At 38.3% G+C, this 22,042-nt stretch overlaps 2 protein-coding genes across 5 annotated transcripts; one reads left to right on the top strand and one right to left on the bottom strand.

Moving 5' to 3' along the window:
* Positions 1–5,743: 5,743 nt before the first annotated feature.
* On the top strand, positions 5,744–11,071 carry LOC140760033 (sucrose synthase 1). Of its 4 annotated transcripts, none has more exons than XM_073096808.1 (16): positions 5,744–5,902; positions 6,761–6,906; positions 7,126–7,249; positions 7,349–7,503; positions 7,626–7,818; positions 7,973–8,091; positions 8,176–8,392; positions 8,486–8,581; positions 8,675–8,848; positions 8,968–9,084; positions 9,176–9,342; positions 9,435–9,659; positions 9,743–10,061; positions 10,198–10,442; positions 10,535–10,673; positions 10,761–11,071. In XM_073096808.1, exons 2-16 carry the CDS (start codon positions 6,809–6,811, stop codon positions 10,815–10,817), a joined length of 2,445 nt encoding a protein of 814 aa, XP_072952909.1. In that variant the 5' UTR covers positions 5,744–5,902; positions 6,761–6,808; the 3' UTR covers positions 10,818–11,071. The 4 variants fall into 4 exon arrangements, with proteins under 4 accessions (XP_072952909.1, XP_072952908.1, XP_072952911.1 ...); XM_073096807.1 differs by having other exon boundaries at positions 6,758–6,906; XM_073096810.1 differs by lacking the exon at positions 5,744–5,902 and adding an exon at positions 6,405–6,420 and having other exon boundaries at positions 6,758–6,906.
* Positions 11,072–11,143: 72 nt separating this feature from the next.
* On the bottom strand, positions 11,144–12,741 carry LOC140760034 (uncharacterized). Its single transcript, XM_073096811.1, has 3 exons — positions 11,550–12,741; positions 11,360–11,437; positions 11,144–11,278 (listed from the first exon to the last, which is right to left on the bottom strand). The coding sequence occupies exons 1-3, from the start codon at positions 12,072–12,074 to the stop codon at positions 11,216–11,218; spliced, it is 666 nt and encodes a 221-aa protein (XP_072952912.1). The 5' UTR covers positions 12,075–12,741; the 3' UTR covers positions 11,144–11,215.
* Positions 12,742–22,042: the final 9,301 nt, after the last annotated feature.

The following is a 22,042-nucleotide window of genomic DNA, read 5'->3' as shown; positions in this document are numbered from 1 at the left end:
AGATCGAGTGCACGAAACGACGATGAAATTAGTGACTTTATATTAGAAAATAAATATCGTAACTTGTCAGCACTTTTTCTTCTAGATATAATATTAATATAATAATAAATATAATAAAATAAATTCCTTCTAGCGTCTGGTTCATTTTGGTAAATAAAATAAGACAGCCAGAAAGAGGATCCTCCGTCAAAACCTACCAAAATGTACGGCAAAAAGTCTATAGCTTTTGTTGCATCCGTACGAGGGTTAAAAAAAAAAAGGCGCCACGTCGGCAGGGGGAGCAACGCCGCTGCCACAAAGTCGAGCAACTGGGTCCCGCCGCTTCAACCCGGCGGATCCGAAATCACCGCCAAAGCGAGTTGGATGAAGTTCCCACGTCCGGCCGACATATCCTCTTCCCCCTCTTTCTGTTTTTTTACCTCCTCTTTTTCTTCCTTGCAGGAGGATAACGCTAAAATCTGACGTGGCGTGTCCTACGTGACAGGACGACGTGACATGTCACCTCCTCTGGTCCTCTTCTAACGTGATGATAAGGAAGGATCGAGCTGTTTGGTAACAACCAACTCTAAACGTATTAATCATTTCTATTCGATAACTTTATTCACGTGGATTCAGATCTTATTCTGTTCACAACCATTACTTTGGATAAAAAGGCCAGAAACACTTCGATTTCACCGACCTTATAAATCTATTCTAAACCGTTGTATTATCAAATTGTTCCTCTAAATTAACCGCACTACTACCGATCGAATCAAGCCAAGTCAATCACTAAATAATTTCTCCATAATATTATCCGACGTCAAATCACATAGCAACAACCTATCTGTTGCTTAATTTTGGATGAATTTATAACTCTCGTAAGAGAAATTTCTAAAAAAATATAAACACATTACACTTATAATTTCTTATGAACTATTGTATTATTAATAGGGTTAAAAAATAGATTGCATTTAATGCACACCTTTATAATAAGAAATAAAGTGCCAAGTGATCACTGGACCAACTTGCAACAACTATTGGTTTGAATAATAGCACTCATTAACCACACACGTTGGACACCTGCATTTGGGTAATGCGATCTAGGATTGATGAGTAGGATTCACGCATTGTTAATGAGATGTAAAGAGTGTACTACAAGGATATGTAGGCCATCACTAAGCATGATTTCTAACAATATGGCATCTCAAGCTACCCATCTTATTAGCTTGCTGCTTAACAATGGTTATAATAAGGATTAGAGAGTTACATTACATAACCACTTAGACCTAAAACATCAACTAACATTATTACCTTTCGCACCGTACAAGAATAGATAATAATAAATAGAGATTAAATGAGATTAAACTTTAAAAATCTAGACTGTAATAAATATGACTCTCAGAGCGATATCAAACCTTTAGAATATCACACCATATACAGACCTCTATATACCAGCATATGAAACATGACCCTCCACACTGCAATGATAGATAATAAAAAATAGGAATTGAATGAGAGTAAACTATGTTTGGACTGTAGAACTCTAGAAAATTAGACTATAATATATAATTAGTTGATTTGAAAGGTTAGGCTACCAGATAACTCTCACCCCCTGTAGAGAGTACTGAATTTAAAATATACACTAAAAAAATATTTAAAAATTGGCCCATCCATATCCAGTTTCTTCCTAGATCTAATCATTCTATCATACACCCATCATCAAAGGATAATGTATGTATTTTAAAAATTACCTTCAGTGTTTAAACATAATATTCTTTGCTTTAAAGTCTTCAATTTGAAAATTGTTAGATTTAGTTAACTCACAATGTCACATTAAAGTTATATAAAAATAAAAGGTTGAATTATAAAATCCTAAAAGACAATGTGTTAATTAAAAAATAATAAAAATATAAAGTGTTATTTGAAATTTTTTACAATATAAAATCTTCATCTAATTTAAATCAAGTCCACTTCTTGATTGAAAAAGACTGTTAAATGTAAACCATAAAAAACTATTATTTTATAACAATTTAAATTTTTAGAGTAGTTGATGAGTTAATATAATATTAGAATAGAAGTCGAGTTTGAATACTGCCAAACCGATCTTTCTTAAAATATATAAATTCTTATTTAATTGTCATTAAGAACTTTCAAAATATCATAATTAGCACCGAAATAATTATACTCTTTCAAAAATAATTTTTATTAGTTAAATCTAATTAATCATAATAAAAACTAAACTTAGATTAAAAAGAGACTATTTTACATTTGCATAAATTATTCAAAATGGTTTAAAAGTTGTCCAATATTTTATCTAACATCATAGTACATCGAAACATATCTTTTTTTACACAAGGTGATAAATATTTTACACTTTAAACTCAAAGTTAATAATAATTCGGTTGGATATTCCATTAAGAATAACCATAATGACAATTCTGAAAAGTCAAGAGATTTTAGTAGCAGCTATAATATTTTAAAGAATGTAATAGCAATTATAGTATTTTGAAAATTTTGAGGCATTTGCACAAAAAAACCTTTTAGTTTTTTAAATTAGTAAAAATAAACTCTTGTGTGCACTTGTACTCATTTATGGTGTAAATTATACATATTTTATTATAAAAATATATGTATTTAATATATAAAATGTATGCATGTAGTTTTCAAAAGCCCAATCTAATGAAATTTACTAGCCTATATTAAAATATTTTTGGCTTAAGCGTTTTTAGAGTAATCGATAAGTTAACAAGTTATAATGGATAGTATTTTTTATACTTAATCTTTCGAGTGGTATATTAATTGTTCTGTGTTGCCGTTTCTAATTTATTATGATTTAACCTAATAATTCTTAAGTGTAAAAAATGTGATCATATAGCATCCTCTCAATTACAATATCAATTGGAATCCATCTCCACTTATTATAAAGTTGATGATTGCTCGGGGCATGACAATTGTCTCTCCATAATTATATCATCAAATGTCTACATTCCCCTTTCAATTTTATGATCTAAGGGCTCATTTGGTATCATTTGTCTCCTTTTTTCAGGAAATGTCGATAGACCTTGCATTGAGACTACGAAACCATTTATAAAACCAAATCTATATGTGGATCATCCATTCATTACAATATTGATCTCAAAACATGAAACTGGCTAAATTATGAACAATGGTGTTGTTACACTTGCTCATAAAGAATACTCTAATATCAAGGGTAGAGGAAAGTTCTTCCTGGAGAATGGGATCAATAGTGTAGCCTGCACAACAGTGAGAAGCATTGATAGCTTTGATCACAAAGCTCGAGGATATCATCTGTTTGCTAATGAAAGCTTTGATCCCATAGAGAACTAACTGCAAGGGCTTCACCAAACTAAAAAAAAAACTCTCACAATGATCTAAATCGATGGACGTAGCAAGTCTGGACATATGCCCACCCCTCCAAGAGGCATCCACCCAACAAAGGGCCGGGAATTATACACGATCAAGAGGAAAGATTCTAAGCTTGAAGAGTTTGGAGGCGGCGAAGAGAGGGAAGCCAACAGAAGTCATCAAGGGGTCAAGGGTACGTAAGTATACTACCCAAGGTGATATCTGAATCTTCTCTAATGATCTGCATGGGACATGCATTAATCTGTCTGAAGACTTTGTCAATGCATGCCATCCAGATTGCCCGTATGAAGTATTAGCAGGCAAGTCCGGTTCCAATCAGCATTAAAAATGGGATCTTTAACGTTGGAGATGGCATCTCAAAGACAAGGCATAAACAGCACTAAGAAGAAGCTTTTGCTCTTGTTTCAGTACCTCTTATAATAATTGTGTTAAAAAAGCCTACATTTTATTTATTTTATGATTCACATCCCGTCTTTTAATATTTTTATAACTCGATCCCTACTTTTTTCTTTTATCTCATTTAACACCTTTCGTTAATTTAAACAATACTAGCAAAGAAATATTCGATTATAATATATAAAATAATTTATAAATACATAAATTACCTATGGTCGATATCATTTAGTCAAAATAACATCGAGGTAGAGAGAAAGAAAAATAGTGATGAAATTATTTTAATAACTTAGTCGATCTTATTTAGTCAAAATAATATTAAAATATTAAACAAAAGTTATAGAGAAAAATAAAGGATCAGATTATAAAATCGTCAAAAACGATGTATAAATTATAAAATGGATAAACTATAGGGTGTAATTTGTAAAATACTAAAAAAAATAGTATATAAATTACATAATAACAATATATTTACTCTTCTTAATTTTCAGTTTTTTAAATAAAAAATAAAAAATTAATCATAATATAAAGAGTTAAAAATTTTATTTTACTGGATGCATTTTTAACTGAACTGTAAATACAAATGTCGTTAATAGAAACGAGAAAATAACTTAAATGATCATACTTCTAAATTAAATAAAAATGTATGATATAAGAAACAAATTATAAGGTAGTTAAATAACTTTAACATGGATTTAACACCCTAATATAAAGTTAATATTGTCTTCTTACCACTATTTTTTCCAGACTCAAAGTAAATCAAACCACTGAATTGAAGCCTGCAGGTTGAAGGCTAAAGGTCGAGATGGTCAAACTAGAGGACTGACGTCCGACCAAACCCACTTCTAGAAGCCTCCATCGTCACAAAGCTGATATCATAGGATCCAACTCATAAGCGGATCTTCTGCATCCCCGAATGTGGGAATTCGATCGACAGGATTACTTGGCATCCCACGAGTGGTTAGCAAACCATCTTGTCACTCACTAGTGCAAATTGCCACGTATCAATTGCAGGATAGTAGACTCCCGAACAGGCGTAGTAACGTAGTTGCACCAATAGACCGGAACGGAGACCACCACCTACCCGCCAAGCAAGCCCAAAGTTTTCCATGGTCAAAACTTTTGAACCCCAACTAAGGAAACTTTATTACCCCATAATAATAATAATAATAATAATAATAATAATAATAATACTTTTTTTTTTAAAAAAATCTGAAATAAAATTTTGTGTCAGAAATTGGGAAAATTATATTTATTTTACCCCTTGTGAATTAGTCTAAATTTATCTCACCTATTTATAGTTTTATTTCTATCATTTCACAGGGTCATCTCCTTATGGTCTAAATTCTAAATAATTGTTAATTTTTTAATTATTGTATTTTATTAAGTAGATGTTTAATTTAAAAACATTCATCGGATACTAAATTGCTAAGAATTATCGTATCTAAAAATAATACTGATCGAATTTCAAGTGATAAAAGATAGGATAGAATTATATATATCTATGTGCCATTTGAAATGAGATCGATATTATTTTACTTTATTTTTAACGAATATCTTTTAAATTCGTTAGAAAAGAAAATAATATTTCACTTTGGATATAACTGTAATAAAGTAACACATAAGATATCTCAAGGGCAAAATAGTCAATATACAAATAAAAATTTAAGCAAAAAAAAATGCCTTATAAATATCAATTCCCTAATCTAATTTTTAGTGTTTTAATTTTTAAACTCGGTTCATATTATCTTATCATAAATATTATTCCCTATATCTCTTCGAACGGATTTAGGAAGAAAAAAAAGGACGCGTCTTTATCTCCGCTGTCATCATCTCTGGTCGCCCATCAAGAAAAATATATATATATATTTTTAAAGACAAAACACCAAACCACAGTTTTAGATCGCACGTCAAGTCTCGACTCTTACCACTAAACTCCCAACGCCAATACCCCCTTTTGGGTTCTATATAAAGCGTTCCGTTCTCTCCACTAATCCCATTCATTCATTCGTTCTTCGTCTCCTCTTTTTCTTTGCTCTGCTTCCGTTGCTCCGTTTTGGGCCATCTTTTGCTTCAGATTTGATCTTTTCTCATTAGAGTTTTGCTGGGTTCTTCTTAGTTCAGCGATTAGTTTGATCTCAAGGTAAATGCCGCTTAGAAATGAACTCATTTTGTTATGTTTTAAGATCAACTAGAAAAAAAAAAATGCCATCTTGCTGCTTGTTAGTATACCGTGCACGATAGATTTGGATAGAGACTTGTAAGTGCGCAAAAGATTCGTCTTTCTGTTGCGTCTTTGTCAAGATCAAACTATTATTTTTCTCCACTCATGGTGAGATTTCTAGAAAGATGAGGCTCATTTTTCTCTGCACTTTTCTTCTTTTATGAATTACTCATGTGTAAAGTTCCCGTTTTGGTGGGCAATGGTGGTGTTTTTCAACTCGTTCATAGTTTGATAGGAAAGTTAGACTTACGGGTATCTCTTTGTCGATGCTGACGCCTATCAATGACCAATAAGATGAGGAAATATTGCATTTTGTCCATCCCTGGGCATTTACTCCCCTTTGAGTTTACCTATATTGTGACCTTCCTTCGTATTTTTGGGCGTGCTACTTTCGGATTACTCCTTATATATATATATATATATTGATCGCTTGTTGGGTAATTCATTGTTTCTCTTGTTGTCTGTCTTCCTCTCCCGGATTGATTTCTTCGTAGTAGTTTGTGAGCGAGCACTGGTAGTTCTTGGTCTATTTTAAAAAAGTGAAATAATGTTGTTGTAATTTGTCACTATTTAGGTATGAGATCAATGCTCTAGTGAGGACAATTGTAGTTGTTTGATTAGTAGATTTGAGATTGGTGCCTTTTTCTAGATGTTCTTCTAACTAATGGTCTGATCTGAGTTTCCAGTCAATTTTCAAATGCTCTTATATATGGAGATTATAATATGTTGGTAGTCTTTGATGTGTATTTTTTAACTGCCTTCCTTCCTTTGCAGAAGAAGATCTTTTTTAACTTCTAAGGTTAGAGGGGGAGAAGGAAACAAGCCATGGCCGGACGCAAGTTGACTCGCATCCATAGCCTCCGAGAGCGTCTCGGAGACGCCCTTTCTTCTCATCCTAATGAGCTGATTGCGATCTTTTCCAGGTATTGATCTCAATTTATCTCTCTATTTCACAAGTTCATAAGCTTTTGATTGCTTCAGTATAAGATGATGATGCCTTTCCTTCTTTAATATGACTTACTTACGATCTAGAGAATGATCTATAGTTTCAAAATTCTTGGTTTTCATAGGTATGGAATATAGAAAGTGAAATTAGTGCGCAAAGTCTTTCATGTCTGACTATTTTTCTCCCCTGTAAACAGGTACGTTAACCACGGGAAAGGCATGCTGCAACCCCATCAGTTGCTTGCTGAATATGATGCCGTGTGCTCCAGTGGTGAGATTGAAAAATTAACAATCTTTGAAGATCTTCTTCGAGCTGCTCAGGTACTACATAGAAATTGTTCCTATTGGCGTTGCCATTGATGCACTTATCGCATCTTTCCTGATTGGTATATCATCTGTTGATGTTAATGTTTGATGCAGGAGGCGATTGTCACACCTCCATGGGTTGCTCTTGCTATTCGGCCAAGACCTGGTGTGTGGGATTATATTCGGGTTAACGTGAGCGAGCTCGCTGTGGAGGAATTGAGCATATCAGAGTACTTGCAATTTAAGGAACAACTCGTGGATGAAAAAAGGTTTGTTCACTTCTTGAGATAATTTGTATTGAAGTCCTTGTGATCCTTTTAAAAATTCACTAGTTATATTATCCTCAAAGGTAAGATACTATAAACTAAATATATGTCTCTAATTCTGTCAGTTCTGAGAGCAACTTTGTGCTGGAGTTGGATTTTGAGCCGTTCAATGCTTCCTTTCCCCGTCCTTCGATGTCGAAATCCATTGGCAATGGAGTGCAGTTTCTTAATCGTCATTTATCTTCAAAATTGTTCCAGGACAAAGAAAGCTTATACCCACTGCTTAATTTTCTGCGAGCACACAATTATAACGGAACGGTAAATATTTAATGCTCTCATACATGCTTAAACACTTTCGGAACTTCTCAATTGTTTGAATATTTGATGAGCTTGAAACAAACATAGATAACTTAATGAAGTATCATTTGATAAAGAAAAATAAAATCTCACAATGTTTTATGGTGTCGTGCAGTCAATGATGTTGAATGATAGAATACAGAGCCTTGGTGCTCTCAGATCTTCTCTCAGGAAGGCAGATGAGCATCTGCTAAGTATCCCTCAAGATACTCCCTATTCGGAATTTAATCATAGGTGAACTATTTTATTGCTTATAAATTGCCATCAACATCCAGTGCATCTTTTGATCATACTGTTTCATCCTCTCAACTAATTTAGGTTTCAAGAGCTTGGTCTAGAGAAGGGTTGGGGTGATACTGCTAAACGTGTAGGGGCGAATATTCATCTGCTTTTTGATCTTCTTGAGGCTCCTGAGCCTTCTAACTTGGAGAAATTTCTTAGTACAATCCCAATGATGTTCAACGTCGTCATCCTATCTCCCCATGGCTATTTTGCCCAAGACAATGTTTTGGGATACCCTGATACTGGTGGCCAGGTACAACACTTTAACAAATTTTATCCCATATTTGAAGCTGAGGCAACTCCTAACCTCTTTCAATTCTTTCAATCAAATGGTGTTTCTTTGCAGGTTGTATACATCTTGGATCAAGTTCGTGCTTTGGAGGAGGAGATGCTTCTCAGGATAAAGCAGCAAGGCCTTGACATCACTCCTAAAATTCTCATTGTAAGATTTAGTTATACCTAGTAGATATATTTAGATGAGAATTTATGAAAGGTATCCATCCATCAGCTGAGACTGTTTTGCCTCTTGATGCAGGTGACCCGATTGCTACCTGATGCAGTTGGAACTACTTGTGGTCAGCGTCTTGAGAAGGTCATCGGAACTGAGCACACAAGCATTCTTCGGGTTCCATTTAGAACGGAGAGTGGAATCCTTCGCAAATGGATATCGCGATTTGATGTTTGGCCATACCTAGAGACTTACACCGAGGTACATACTATTCTTATCATGAATGAAATATTATTAGCCATTTGTAGCTCCTTGTGATGCCAAAAATTTTGTAACTCGTCTCCTAATCAAGTTCTTTCAAATCACATTTTTGTTAATAGGATGTTGCAAATGAAATAGCGGGAGAAATGCAGGCAAAGCCTGATCTGATTATTGGAAATTACAGTGATGGAAATCTAGTAGCATCTTTACTAGCACATAAGTTAGGAGTTACTCAGGTTTGTTTGCTGAATCATGAACTAGTCTGGCTTACCTTCAGTGAAACCTTAGTTCTTAAATTACTTACTATATCCTTCCACTTATGTGCAGTGCACCATTGCCCATGCTTTGGAGAAAACAAAGTACCCTAATTCAGATCTATATTGGAAGAAGTTCGATAACCAGTACCATTTCTCATGCCAGTTCACTGCCGACCTTTATGCAATGAATCATGCTGATTTCATTATCACCAGTACCTTCCAAGAGATAGCCGGAAGGTAATGTTTTCTTTTTTTCTCTGTTGGAACTTGAAATGAATCTCTTCCTTCAAGCTGATGCTAAAGAAGTTACTTGATGTATGTTATTTCAGCAAGGACACTGTGGGGCAGTACGAATCTCATACTGCTTTTACTCTTCCTGGACTTTACCGAGTGGTTCATGGAATTGATGTCTTTGATCCAAAATTCAACATTGTCTCTCCTGGAGCTGATATGTCGATATATTTCCCTTATTCGGAGAAGGATAAAAGACTCACTGTTTTCCACCCTGATATTGAGGAGCTTCTTTTCAGTTCTGTGGAGAATTCAGATCACAAGTGAGTACTTAATTTTCCTACCTTTTGAGTTCTCATAAGTTCTTCTAGTTCAAGGAGTAATTTAAACTTTACTTTCTTTGCAGGTTTGTGTTGGCTGACAAGAACAAGCCAATTATCTTCTCAATGGCTAGGCTGGACCGAGTCAAGAACATCACCGGTCTAGTCGAGTTCTATGGCAAGAACGCCCAGCTGAGAGAATTGGTTAACCTTGTGGTTGTGGCTGGTGATCATGGCAAAGAATCCAAGGATAAGGAGGAACAAGCAGAGCTGAAGAAGATGTACAGCCTCATTGAGCAGTACAATCTGAATGGCCAAATCCGTTGGATCTCTGCCCAGATGGACCGTGTCCGCAACGGGGAGTTGTATCGTTACATTGCTGATACTAAAGGAGCATTTGTGCAGGTATACCATGATTCAATCTAATACTCTTTGTGGAATGAAAGAAAATATAGAATTATCAGATCGTTAATTTGAATGGAGAAACAAGGAGGAAACTATTCTGGAAGTCTCACTAGCATTTCTTTTTGTTTGTGTTAAGCCTGCGTTCTATGAGGCATTCGGGCTCACTGTCGTAGAAGCCATGACTTGTGGTCTTCCCACTTTTGCAACATGTAATGGAGGGCCTGCCGAGATCATAGTTAATGGGGTTTCAGGTTTCCACATTGATCCTTATCAGGGAGATAAAGCTGCTGAAACTTTGGTCAGTTTCTTCAAGAAATGCAAGGAAGATCCTACCTACTGGGACAAAATTTCACAAGGAGGGTTGCAGAGAATCTACGAGAAGTATGCTTTAAGCTTTTGGAACTTAGCCTTTTCTTGCGGTACTCTACTTTAATTGAGATTAAAAGCTTAAATCTTCTCTAATTATAATGCAGGTACACTTGGAAGCTGTATTCCGAGAGGCTAATGACATTGACTGGTGTTTATGGCTTCTGGAAGTATGTCTCCAATCTTGAGAGGCGTGAGACCCGTCGTTACCTTGAGATGTTCTACGCTCTCAAATACCGTAGTCTGGTTAGTTACCTCAGCTTCACTATATATAAATTTAGATTACTGCACACGAGCTGCAGCTTAATAATTTTTGATATTGCTCTAATACAGGCAAGCTCTGTACCATTGGCTGTCGATGGAGAGAGCAGTACCAATGGAACTAAATAGTAGCAAGAGATGCAGGCCATTCGATATCTCTATTGAGAGAACTATGATTGCATGCAGAGTCTTCAATTTTTTCTTTTTCATTGTTCTTTGCCTTCTTGTTTTTTTGTCGTGGGAAATCTATTTTGAACAATGTTTTGTTTGCTTTTCTGATGTGATTCAGTATGTAAGAAGGCTATATGCCAATGTTTCTCTACAATATAATGTTCTGGTCTAAGGGATCATTTCAATTTGTGACCATTACTGGTTCTACTGAATGTTGTCAAATAGCCTCCTCATATACAATTTGCATTTGAATAATTACAAAAGAATCAAAGAAGATACAGGCAGCAGACTAAAGAATCATTTTGTACACTCAGCAACTCTACAGATTTGAGCAAGCAACTCAGTTTAAGTTCTATTTACATCCATAAATCTAGGGAACACTTCCGCGAATATCGAGGAAATCTCGAAAGGAGGAGAGCCTGCAAGAATAGATAAATATCTTAGGATACAGGGTGTTAACATACAAAGATTGAACAAGTGCAGAATCTTTCATCCTTTACCTGATTAGCCTTCAGAAACTGTACTTTGCTTGGCAGGATGTCAGTAAAGTTCATGCCTATCCTGCAATCAATAAAAATCTGCACACCCAAATATATGCAGATTTATAAACATCACAGCTTAGCCAAGTGATGCAATTCCTGTTCAGAGAGAGAGATAGAGAGAGAAATAAAAGGTTTGATGTGCACAAACCTTAATCTTTGGTAATGAAAAGTTATCAATGTGCATCCGAGCTCGTAGGACACCGAGTATCCTAATCTCGATGCGGTTTCCATGCGAAGGGAGTTGCATGATCTCTTCAGTGATAAATTCAGTAAGGTTAACTTTCTTGATCCAAGCATGCATCACAACAGTCAAGTTCCAGCAATGTGGTGGCTGGTAAAATGAAGGGAAGTCAATGATGCCTATTGAGTTATTGTTGTGCAAAACCCCAAGAACTGAGGAGCTATACTTGATTCCAAATTTGTTTGGATTGTGAGTAGAAAACAGCAACGAAACCACTGAAGAAGACCCATTTAAGGAGTCCAGTTGTATGGCATGGAGATGGAAGATGGGCTTCTTTGGCTTCAGAACAAACACTACGATCAGAACAACAGCAGCAAGTGCTGCCAAGACTAGGAAGAGGATGGAGGAGATCAAGCAACACTTCTCAAGGTGAGATCGTTGGTAATAAGCCTCTGTCTTCTCCAATGCATTTGGATCATTTCTACTCTCCATTGCAATGAGACACTAAGAGCTAGAGCTTAAACTGATATGAACTAATAAAAAAAAAGGAAGAGAATGGCTTGTGCAAGTATCTCTATTGCCTTTATTCCTTTCTTGAGTTCCTTTTATGTAGTATCTCTTCATAGTTACATAACTTCGTGTGATGGACTACTTCCTGCCCAAGATTGTTATAGCCGACTAGTTCATTCATATAGGTGATGGAATCTTATCATCACACTAGAAATATATATTTCTGAAGTCTTATAATCATACTAGCTTATCCTAACCTCCCACCCACTTCACAAAGGCAATCTAGTTTCATTAAGAAGAGACTTAGTAGATTACGGCCTTGTAACTCTGGGGAAGCACAGCTCTATTTTGATGTATACCCCTGCAAAGAGTTCTTATTTGCATGTATACCCATCATCTATAGTTTTTGCATGGATGTCCTTCAGATTACTTTTTGACACACATAAATACCTTCGAAGTAAAGGACATACGTGCAAAAAGACTAATTTGTTTTAATTATTCGACATGAATGAGCCCATCTTGGCCCGAAGCTTTCCTCTTTGGGCCGGACTAGGGACCTGGATTAGGGTTTTCCAATCTGGCCCATAACTCTAATCCACATCTTGGCCCGAAGCTTTCCCTTGTCTTAAACCCTAATCTCCCCTATCTTAAATAAAATCCATCATATCTTACCACGAATTCGTGCAAATTTCGTGTTTTCTTCGAACAATTTCAGACATATTTTGCGCGAACATACATACCAGAGAAACACCAAAAAATTCAAATTTGGAGATTTTAATCCCCTTGTTATGATTTTTGCTTTGTTTCTATATTTTTGCGACATCTGGACGACAAAGCAAAGTACGCATTCAGAAAAGCTTAAAATCCAATCGATGTATAAAATCAGATAACGTGGGAGAGGCGAATCGACTCGAGATGCGGCGCCACCGTCGCGAGCAGGATGGCGAGAGCCCCGGTGAGGAAGACGGCGCGCTTAGCAAGCACATACGTCCTCCACACCAAGAACCCGGCGCCGCCTGTGGCGGAGCGGCGGGAAGGCGGGAGGCCGCCGGAGAGGGAAATGGTGAGATGGACTAAAAATAAGTTGAGGAGGAAGGCGGCCAGGTTGAGAATCGCGAGCGCCACGAAGCCCAAGCCGAAGAGGCCAAAGACGGTCGCCAGGACGTCGAACGATGTGAAGGCGGCGGTGGCTACTCCAAGCGTGGCGACGAGGACCGGCAGCGTAGAGCGGTCGATTCGGCCTTGGCGACCGAGGAATCTTTCGTTGCTGTGTTCGGCCATGGAGTTTTCGAGGCGGGGCGGAGGCTGTGGACCGTGGAGTTCTGTGGACCGTGGAGTGATGGGCCGTGCAATTGGAGGGGAGATTAAATAAGCACCTAATAAAAGAGCCGTAACTCTGAAGCATCCCCTACTTCTACGAAACGAAAGTCCATTAAAATACTCATCTATGAAGTCAAACGGCCCAGCCTGCCCGTGCCGACCCGTGCCGGGCCCGTGCCCGGGCTAAGCCTGGCGCGGCCCGAGCCCGAACTACCCATTGGCGGCACGGGCCAGTCCTTTGCCCGCCCGACTCGGCCCGAAAGCCGACCCGTTTGACCCGCTCGTTTAGCCCGCAACTAGGCCCGCCCGTTTGCTACAGTAGCCCGCCCATTATGCTAAAGTGAAAACCAACGGAAATTTTGGTGTTGTACCATTTTATATATTTTTAAGCACACCTTTAAATTTTTTAATATATATTTTTTTTAAATGGAGGAACAAAAATATTTTTTTTAAATAATCTAACCTTAAAAAAATTTCTAAAAATAGCTAAAAGGTGGGTTGGGCCGAGTGATTGGTGATTCGGGCCGGCTCGACTAGCTTGATCTCTTGCGGGCCGACAAGTGGTAACGGGCTAGACTATTTTAACCCGACCTGAATCCGAGTGATTGGTGGGTAAAACCATGAACAAATACTTTAACACAGTTGGCCCGAAAACCCCGCCCAGCCTGGCCAGATTAAACCAAAATTTAATTATCTTAATCCGTTCATCTGCGGTAGAAATGTTTCCAAAGGAACCTCTACTCTAGGGCCGATCATAAAGTATATTTAAATTGACCCGAGTGATTTGCTCTTGACATGACTCTTCTAACTCTCTAAGTTGGTTCATTTAAATTTGAGTTTTTAACCAAACAAGACCCATTAAATAAAATAAGTAAAAATATAGTGACCTTATCTTATAGCAAGCAATTTAAAAAAAAAAAAGATTTTTATAAATCACATCTTATATTTTGTCTATGTTATGATTTGCACCCCGTCTTTAGAGATTTTATAACGTTCATTTAACACCCTGAGTTAATTTAATCTAACCATAATTAAACTGAATAATACCAGAAAGAGAATATTTTGTTATAATCCACTATGTAATTTATAATATTCCTAAATTACCTTTGTACTTATCTCTAATTTTATTCATAACTTGAATATCCATACTTGTTGTTTTTTCTCAAACCACGGAGAACATCACCTAAATCCCAAGCCAATCTTAGAGCTTCAAAACTCCAAGCCATGGATATCTTAGAGCTCCCCAAATGCCAAACCGATTTGTTGTTTACGACCTCAAAGATGAGGAGGGAGATGAAGAAAATTTGGAGAAAGATGGAGAAAAAAAAGAGTTTGAACCGGAGAGATGGAGAAAAATAGGTAAAATTGGGAAAAGCTTCTAATGCTTGTACGTGGTAGGGATTTTGGGAGATTCTTATGAGTTGTAGATTTTGATATAATTTTGTGAGGTAGGATTTAGTTATAGATAAAATGATTTAGATTTTACGGGGTTAGGGTTTAGTTTGGGGAAAAAGAATTATGTGGGGATTTAGGTTAGGTCAGGAACTTTTAAGAGTATTTTAGTAATCTTTGAACTAGAGTCACATAAACTATATAACATGATTGATGTCAGTTAGCTAAAGTAACGTTAGGGTGTTAAATAAACATTATAAAAAAAATAAAGGGTCACGTTATAAAATCTCCAAAAACGGAGTGCGATCCACAAAATAAACAAAACATAGAGTGTAATTTATAAAAATCCTTTAAAAAAATTAGTAAGCAATATGTAAGCCGGCTTCCAAGTTTGCAAGCATGCAAACCCTAATTCCAATGGCACCTGGAGGCCTACAAACGCATAACTTTGCAAGCGTGCAACAAAATATTTTTTATTGCAAAAAAACAAATAATACATTTTTTATATGTTTTTTAAACTTTAACTAATTGATTTCAGTTAATAATAATAGTTGCATCTAATATCATTACAAACAAAAGGGCATTTGGTTCATTAATTTTACGGATCATCTCTTTTGCTCCAAAATTAATTTTTTTTCGATTTTTTACATCACATTAAAAATAATAATTACTATTAGCTTAGTTCACAACTAAACACCATCTAAATCATAACTAAAAAACAAGGCTAGTTCACGACCCCGTATCCCCTACCTTCGTCGACCCACCTCACCTCAAGATCAACAGTACGGCATCGCCGACCCCCGCGGCCGACCACTCCCCGCCGGAGGATCTCATCCTGTTTGCCACACTTGATCGATAAATGAAAATTACAACCACCGCAACCTCTGCATGGTTGAGGAAAAAGACCAACTCGAGAGGATCGTCCACGTAAAAGATTGCACCCATGCAGAGAGTAACTGTGCGTGCTGCATGAGAGGGCTTGAGAAGGGGAAGGATTTGGACTTACGAGGAGATAATACGTGAAAGTGGTACCAACTTTTATTGCCTTTCTGAGGATTGCTCTGGGTTGCTAATTAGAACGAATTATATGGGTGTGAAGAAGAACACCAACTTGGAGACTCGACTGCATCTATGCATGGTTCCATGGCACGAGGAGTTTTATACATGCCCCGGTTTGTTAGGTATACTCTTTGATTTGATATGAAGTTAATTAGGTTAATGAAGAGCATTTGTATTTTAGAATGATGTTATTATTATGTTTAGCTGTTATTCTAAAATTAATAAGCAGTTATATTTTAAAATAAAAAAAATGGTTCTTGAAGTGAATAAGAGCTTGTTAGGGAGATCAAATAGTAGCAAAAAAACTTTAGAAAAAAAATCACAAATATAAATATCTACCATGTAAGAAACATAATTCACCTACTCTAATTAACCACCTCAATTAGATTCTTGAGACCAATTTATCTTTTAACATGTAGTATATGTGTAATACTACATTAGTTTTAATCATTTGGTACTTACCTCTAACTTTCCTCATTTCTCCAGCTAATGTGAGGAGGCAATATCTTTGATCTCAAGTTCTTTATATATATATATATATATTACACATACACACTTGGGCCTATAGCTTTGTACATTGTTCTATTATAAATTATCACATTAGTCTCGGTTAATTCAAATGAAATGATTACTGAATATATTTTCGTGGCACTTTAAATGAAAACATAGTACACCATCTTATTCGATCAAGGTTTTTCTTTAAAGAAAAATATTCTATCTTGATGAAATGAATAATGTTCTAATGACTGTGCTCAAACATAATCCACTATTTGATCCAAAACAAGAGTAATTATATATTAGCAAACTCGGTCTGTTCTTCAAATTCATTGGGAAAATAAGTGAGCTTCCTAAATTTAAAAGTGATTCGCTATCAAAATCATTCATTTTTCACTTAGGTATTCTTTCAGTGTTATTATATGTCATTATATGGTTATAATTATGAGCAAAAATCCGCTGAGATCAGTAGCAATATGCTTTCAGAAAAATTGATTAACTTAATCTCTGACTCTTAACAAGTTTAGAAATTTTTTAATTTCTTTAATAGGTTTAAACACAGACCTATTTTGCTAAGTGTCCAACAAGTACAACTTGGGCTTGGAGACCCTTCCAATTATTAGCCCAATAATATTGTTGGGTTTTCTCTTTTGTTGCATGTATCACACATCCAAAATTTCATATTTACATGTATATAAGAGAATATATATATCTATATATATTTTTCATATGTAATGAAAAAGTTAAATAGTTTGAGAGGTGTACACTTTTTAAAGAAATATATAAGAAAATAAGGGATTTTATGATGACAAAAAAAATTTTGTATACATAAATGTCACTTAAACTTTAAATATTATAATTACGATTATACTTTGGCCCCGATCTCAGCGGAGCTACCACCAAGGGAGAGTAGTCGACGGAGCCTTCGATCCCAGCGGCATAGCCGAGGAGCCCTTGCGCTCGATGGGTCATCCATAGGGGTGAAAACGGATCGGATAGTGCTTAACCCATATCCGGATCCGTATTTTTAGTTCGGATACGGATATTGGACGGATACCAAAATTTAAAACTATATCCTAACTAAACGGATACGGATAATTTTCGGATGAAGGATCGGATCTTAAACGGATATTGATTGAATTTAAAATAATTATAATATTTTATTTAAATATAATTAACACAAAATTATTAAGAATTTTACAACAAATAATTTTTCTGTATATCAAATATATAAAATTAGAGAAATTAATCTCTATAAATAATATATAACGTATTATTAGTAATAATATTAATATTTACTATTTAAATAAGCAAACTAAAAACTGTAAGTTATTTTAAAAAATATGCGGATAAACGGATATCCGATATCCGTATCCGAATCCGAAAAATATATCCAACCTGTATCCGAATCCGTATCCAAATTTTTTTTAAAAATTCTATCCGTATCCGAATCGGATAGAAATTTTTTATCCGAATCCGATCCGAGTCGGGTCGGATAGCGGGTCGGGTCGGAGTTAATCCAACTCGTTTTCACCCCTAGTCATCCAGCATCCTCGGCCCTCACCTCTCGTCGGCATCCTCGAGCCTCGCCCGAGTTCTCGAGGTTGACCCCCGATCCTAGCGGAGGGCTGCTCTCGACCATCACGGCGCAGACACGGAGTCCCAACAAGAGAGGTTGGGAGGAGGGAGGAGGGAATGAGGTAGGAGGTAGGAGGAGGGAGGAGAGAATGAGATGGGAGGAGGGAGGAGTGTTAGGTGGGGATGACGAGGGAGAAGGGTTGGGTTTAGTTGGTTTGGGTTGGGTTCGGTTGGGTTTAGTTGGTTAAGTTGGGTTGGGTTAAGGGTATTTTTGTAATCTTCTTAGTATAGTTAACTTAACCCAAAGGTTTGGTTAAATTTAACTAACAGATCTAACGACGGGGTATTTTTAGCACATATTACCTAAATTATAGGACTCGATTTGCAAATAGTAAAAATGTAGGGTGTAAATACAAATTTAGCTAAAAGGCAGAGTGTTATATACAAATTTCCCATATAAAAGAGCAACTCTGAGTAAGCTAAGACTGAGCTTTATTTTGAGGCTTGATTTGAACTTTGTGTTGAGCCTAAACTTGAGCCAGCTTGGCTCATCTTAAATACAATATATTATTAATATTATAAATATATATTAAATAGTTTTTAGCTCTTACCCCCTCGTTTCGACTTTGCTTGAATAATAGGCTTAGTTCAGCTCGATTTAGGCTCAAGTTTGATCTTGCTCAGCTCGAACCTGAGTTGGAGCAGACTCATTTAGGTTCGGCTCACGTACACCCCTAGTTATATTTTTTAAAATATCATAATTGTCATCAAAATCATTGTGCTGGCTCAGCTTGAACTTGATCGAGAGTCTACTTGCTTAGGTTCCGCTCATATACACCCATAATTATATTGTTCAAAATATTATAATTATCATCGAAATCATTGTGTTTAATACCTAATTTACACTTGATATTTATCCTATCAAAATATTTTACATCAAATCAAAAAGTATTTTGATAACTTCATAAAAATGAAACATATTTTTATAGTTTCTTTAATTTTATATCACGATCAAAAATAATTATTCCACTGTTATTTTTAAAATACAATTAGATATAAAAATAATTATTTCTGAAATAAATAACTCATTTTAAAATTAACTTTATTTTTTTTTTTTTGAAATTGAGCTATAATTAGCTATTAATAAATGACAGCCGTGGGCTCTACCCCACAGCGCCCAAGTCATACAACTCTTGAGGGATTGGTTCCCCGGCTCGCAACATGCCGGGCCGGGTTGAGGCCAATCCTCTCACTGCGGCCCAATCGGCCATCCTGTTACCGCTCCTCCTAACATGGCTCACAGTAAACTCCACTAACCCATTCATATGGGTTTTACAATCGCGAATAAGACTACTAATCTGCCAAGGACATGCCCTCATCTCCTTCACTATCATCACCAGCAGCTCGGAGTCTAATTCCATCTCCACTGGCTGCTCCGCCTCCAGCAGCCTCAGACCCATACGGAGGGCCCAGGCTTCAGCGAACAGGGCCGACACCGCCGGCGCTGGTTCCCATCTGGCTGTTACTATCTGTCCCCTATCATCTCTGATGACTGCCCCCGCTCCGGCTTGGCACGCTCCCGCCCGGAATGCACCGTCAGTATTCAGTTTCACCCAGCCCTGTCTTGGTCTGCGCCACTCAACTTGCGTTGGTCTTCCCACCAGAGTCTTTGCCGTCTTCACCGTCGCGTACTCGTTAGTCATGACCAGGCATCGTCTCGCCACACCGGCTGCACCCTCCACGCTCTCACCAAACGCTACTCTATTTCGCTGCTTCCAAATACCCCAGCACGTGGTCGCTATTAGCGCCCTGACATAATCGTCGCCAACATTCCTCTTCCCCCACGCGGTTACTATCCAGTCTGGGTTCACTGAGGCACATATCTCCTCAGCCTCCGGAATTGCCGTGCCCACCTCGGCCCACACCTCTTTGCTGTATCGGCAACCGTAGAACAAGTGGTCGCTGGTCTCACTAAACAATCCACATAAACTACATCTATCCTCTCCACCTACCCGAATAGCATGCATCATCTCTTTTGTAGGTAGTCTGCCCCATAGAAGTTTCCAAATGAAAGTTTGTATTCTTGGCGCCACCTTTAGCTTCCACAGTTCCCACCATCCAGGCCACACTTCACCCTCAGTAGGCTTAAGAAAACGATAAATAGATGAAGCCTTCGGAATCCCCAGTGTGTGAGGCCACCAGATCCACGTGTCCTTGACTCCCGCGGTAGCCATGGCTGTGCTAGCGATCTCAAAGGCCAACTCCACCCCAGCCATAGCCACGAGGTTGTGCCCGCTGTTCACTCTGCTCCTAAGCACCTCCGCCACTAGAAGATCCGTGCGCAGTAGGTCCTGGTGCATGATACGCGGTTGCCACCTCCATGGCACCGCCGATGTCCACGGATCGTCCGCAGCAGCCGACTCGTTCCCATCACCAATTAGCTTCCTGCAGCCCATTCTGATATCTCGCGCAGTCTTATATAGGACATTCCAGATCCCCAACGCCCTTCTCCAGAAACCCTGCTGCCAAGGGTGCAAGCCACCGTACTTTTCCTTCATAACTCTGATCCATATTGCGTTCTCCCCATTAAGCAAGCGGAACACCTGCTTATCGAGCAGACTGGTTCTGGATAGTTTCAACCTGCGTATACCCAGGCCTCCCTCCCGCTTAGGCATTGTCACCTTTTCCCAGCTAACCAGGTGCATTCCTCGGCTACTACCTTTGCCCCATAGAAAAGCTCTCGCTACCTTGTTGATCGACTCCAGTACCGTCTCTGGCACCCATGAACAGCTCATCCAGTAGATAGGAATTGCCAACAAGGTGTCTTGGAGCAAGGTCAGTCTACCTGCAAAAGAGAGGCTATTGCGTTTCCATCCAGCAAGCTTCTTGGTCACTCGCTCCACCAGCCATTTGTGTTCCCGAACCGTGACACGCTTACCTGATATAGGTACACCCAGGTATCTGAACGGCAGCCTCGCGCCCGGCATCCCGGTGAGGTTGCTGATGTGGTCAGCTGCCTCCTTCTCCATCCAATCAGGTAGGAACAGTTCTGACTTTGCTGGGTTCACCTTTTGGTTTGTTACTGCCGAGTATATATCCAAGCATTCCTTAATGGCTTCCACATTCCCCCCAGACGCCTCCGCCGTTATCAGCAGGTTATCTGCGTAAAGTAGGTGAGACAGGTGAGCCTCCCCCACCCGATATCCCTGCAGCTTGCCTCGGGCCATTCGCTCGTTGAGCAAGCTCGTTAGCACTTGCGAAACTAGAATGAACAGATACGGGGAGAGCGGGTCTCCTTGTCTCAGTCCGCAGTGGGGTGTAAACCACTTGGTCGGCGAACCATTCACCAGGATGGCGAATTTAGGCGATTTGATGCACGCGTTGATCCATCGGCACCATTTGGCCGGAAAACCCATGGCACCGAGAACACCTAGGACAGCCGGCCAGCTCACCCTGTCGTATGCTTTCTCCATGTCTAGTTTGAGCATCATCAGAGGATGTCGGTGTGTATCAGTGACCATCGAATGCGCTATCTCCTGGGCTGCCAATATATTATCGAATATATTCCTGCCTCTGACGAAAGCCACCTGTTCCTGATCCACTAGCCGTGGTAGAAGACCCCGCAGTTTGTTCACCAGCACCTTGGCGATGACCTTGTACGCCACGTTGCACAAAGAGATCGGCCGGTAGTCCCGCACCGTGTTCGGTTTATCCACCTTTGGAATTAGGGTTATAAAGGTTCGCCCCCATTGCTGTGGTAGTCTCTCCTTCTCGAAGAAGTATTTGACTGCATCACATAGGTCTGCACCCATCTCCTGCCAGTGCGTCAGGTAGACTTCAACCTGTAAGCCGTCCGGCCCCGGTGCTTTCCCCTTCGGCATGCTTCGTAGCGCTTCGAAGATCTCTTCGTTGTCCACTGGCTTCAGCAGGCCCAGCCGGTCCTCATTGGGTATTTCTGGCAACTCCACCCCCTCCGGTAGTGCCCACCTCTCCTCCTTGGCTGGTCCCCAAAGCTCCTCGTAATGGTCGAGAAACTCTTTGGTGATACGCTCTTGGTCCAAAATCAATTCACCTTCCTTAGACATGATTTGCTTGATCTTGTTCCG

This window comes from Typha angustifolia, chromosome 5, assembly GCF_048772165.1.
Source record: "Typha angustifolia cultivar Huaian chromosome 5, ASM4877216v1, whole genome shotgun sequence".
Taxonomy (NCBI): Eukaryota; Viridiplantae; Streptophyta; class Magnoliopsida; order Poales; family Typhaceae; genus Typha; species Typha angustifolia.
This window is presented reverse-complemented; position numbering and strand designations above follow the sequence as displayed.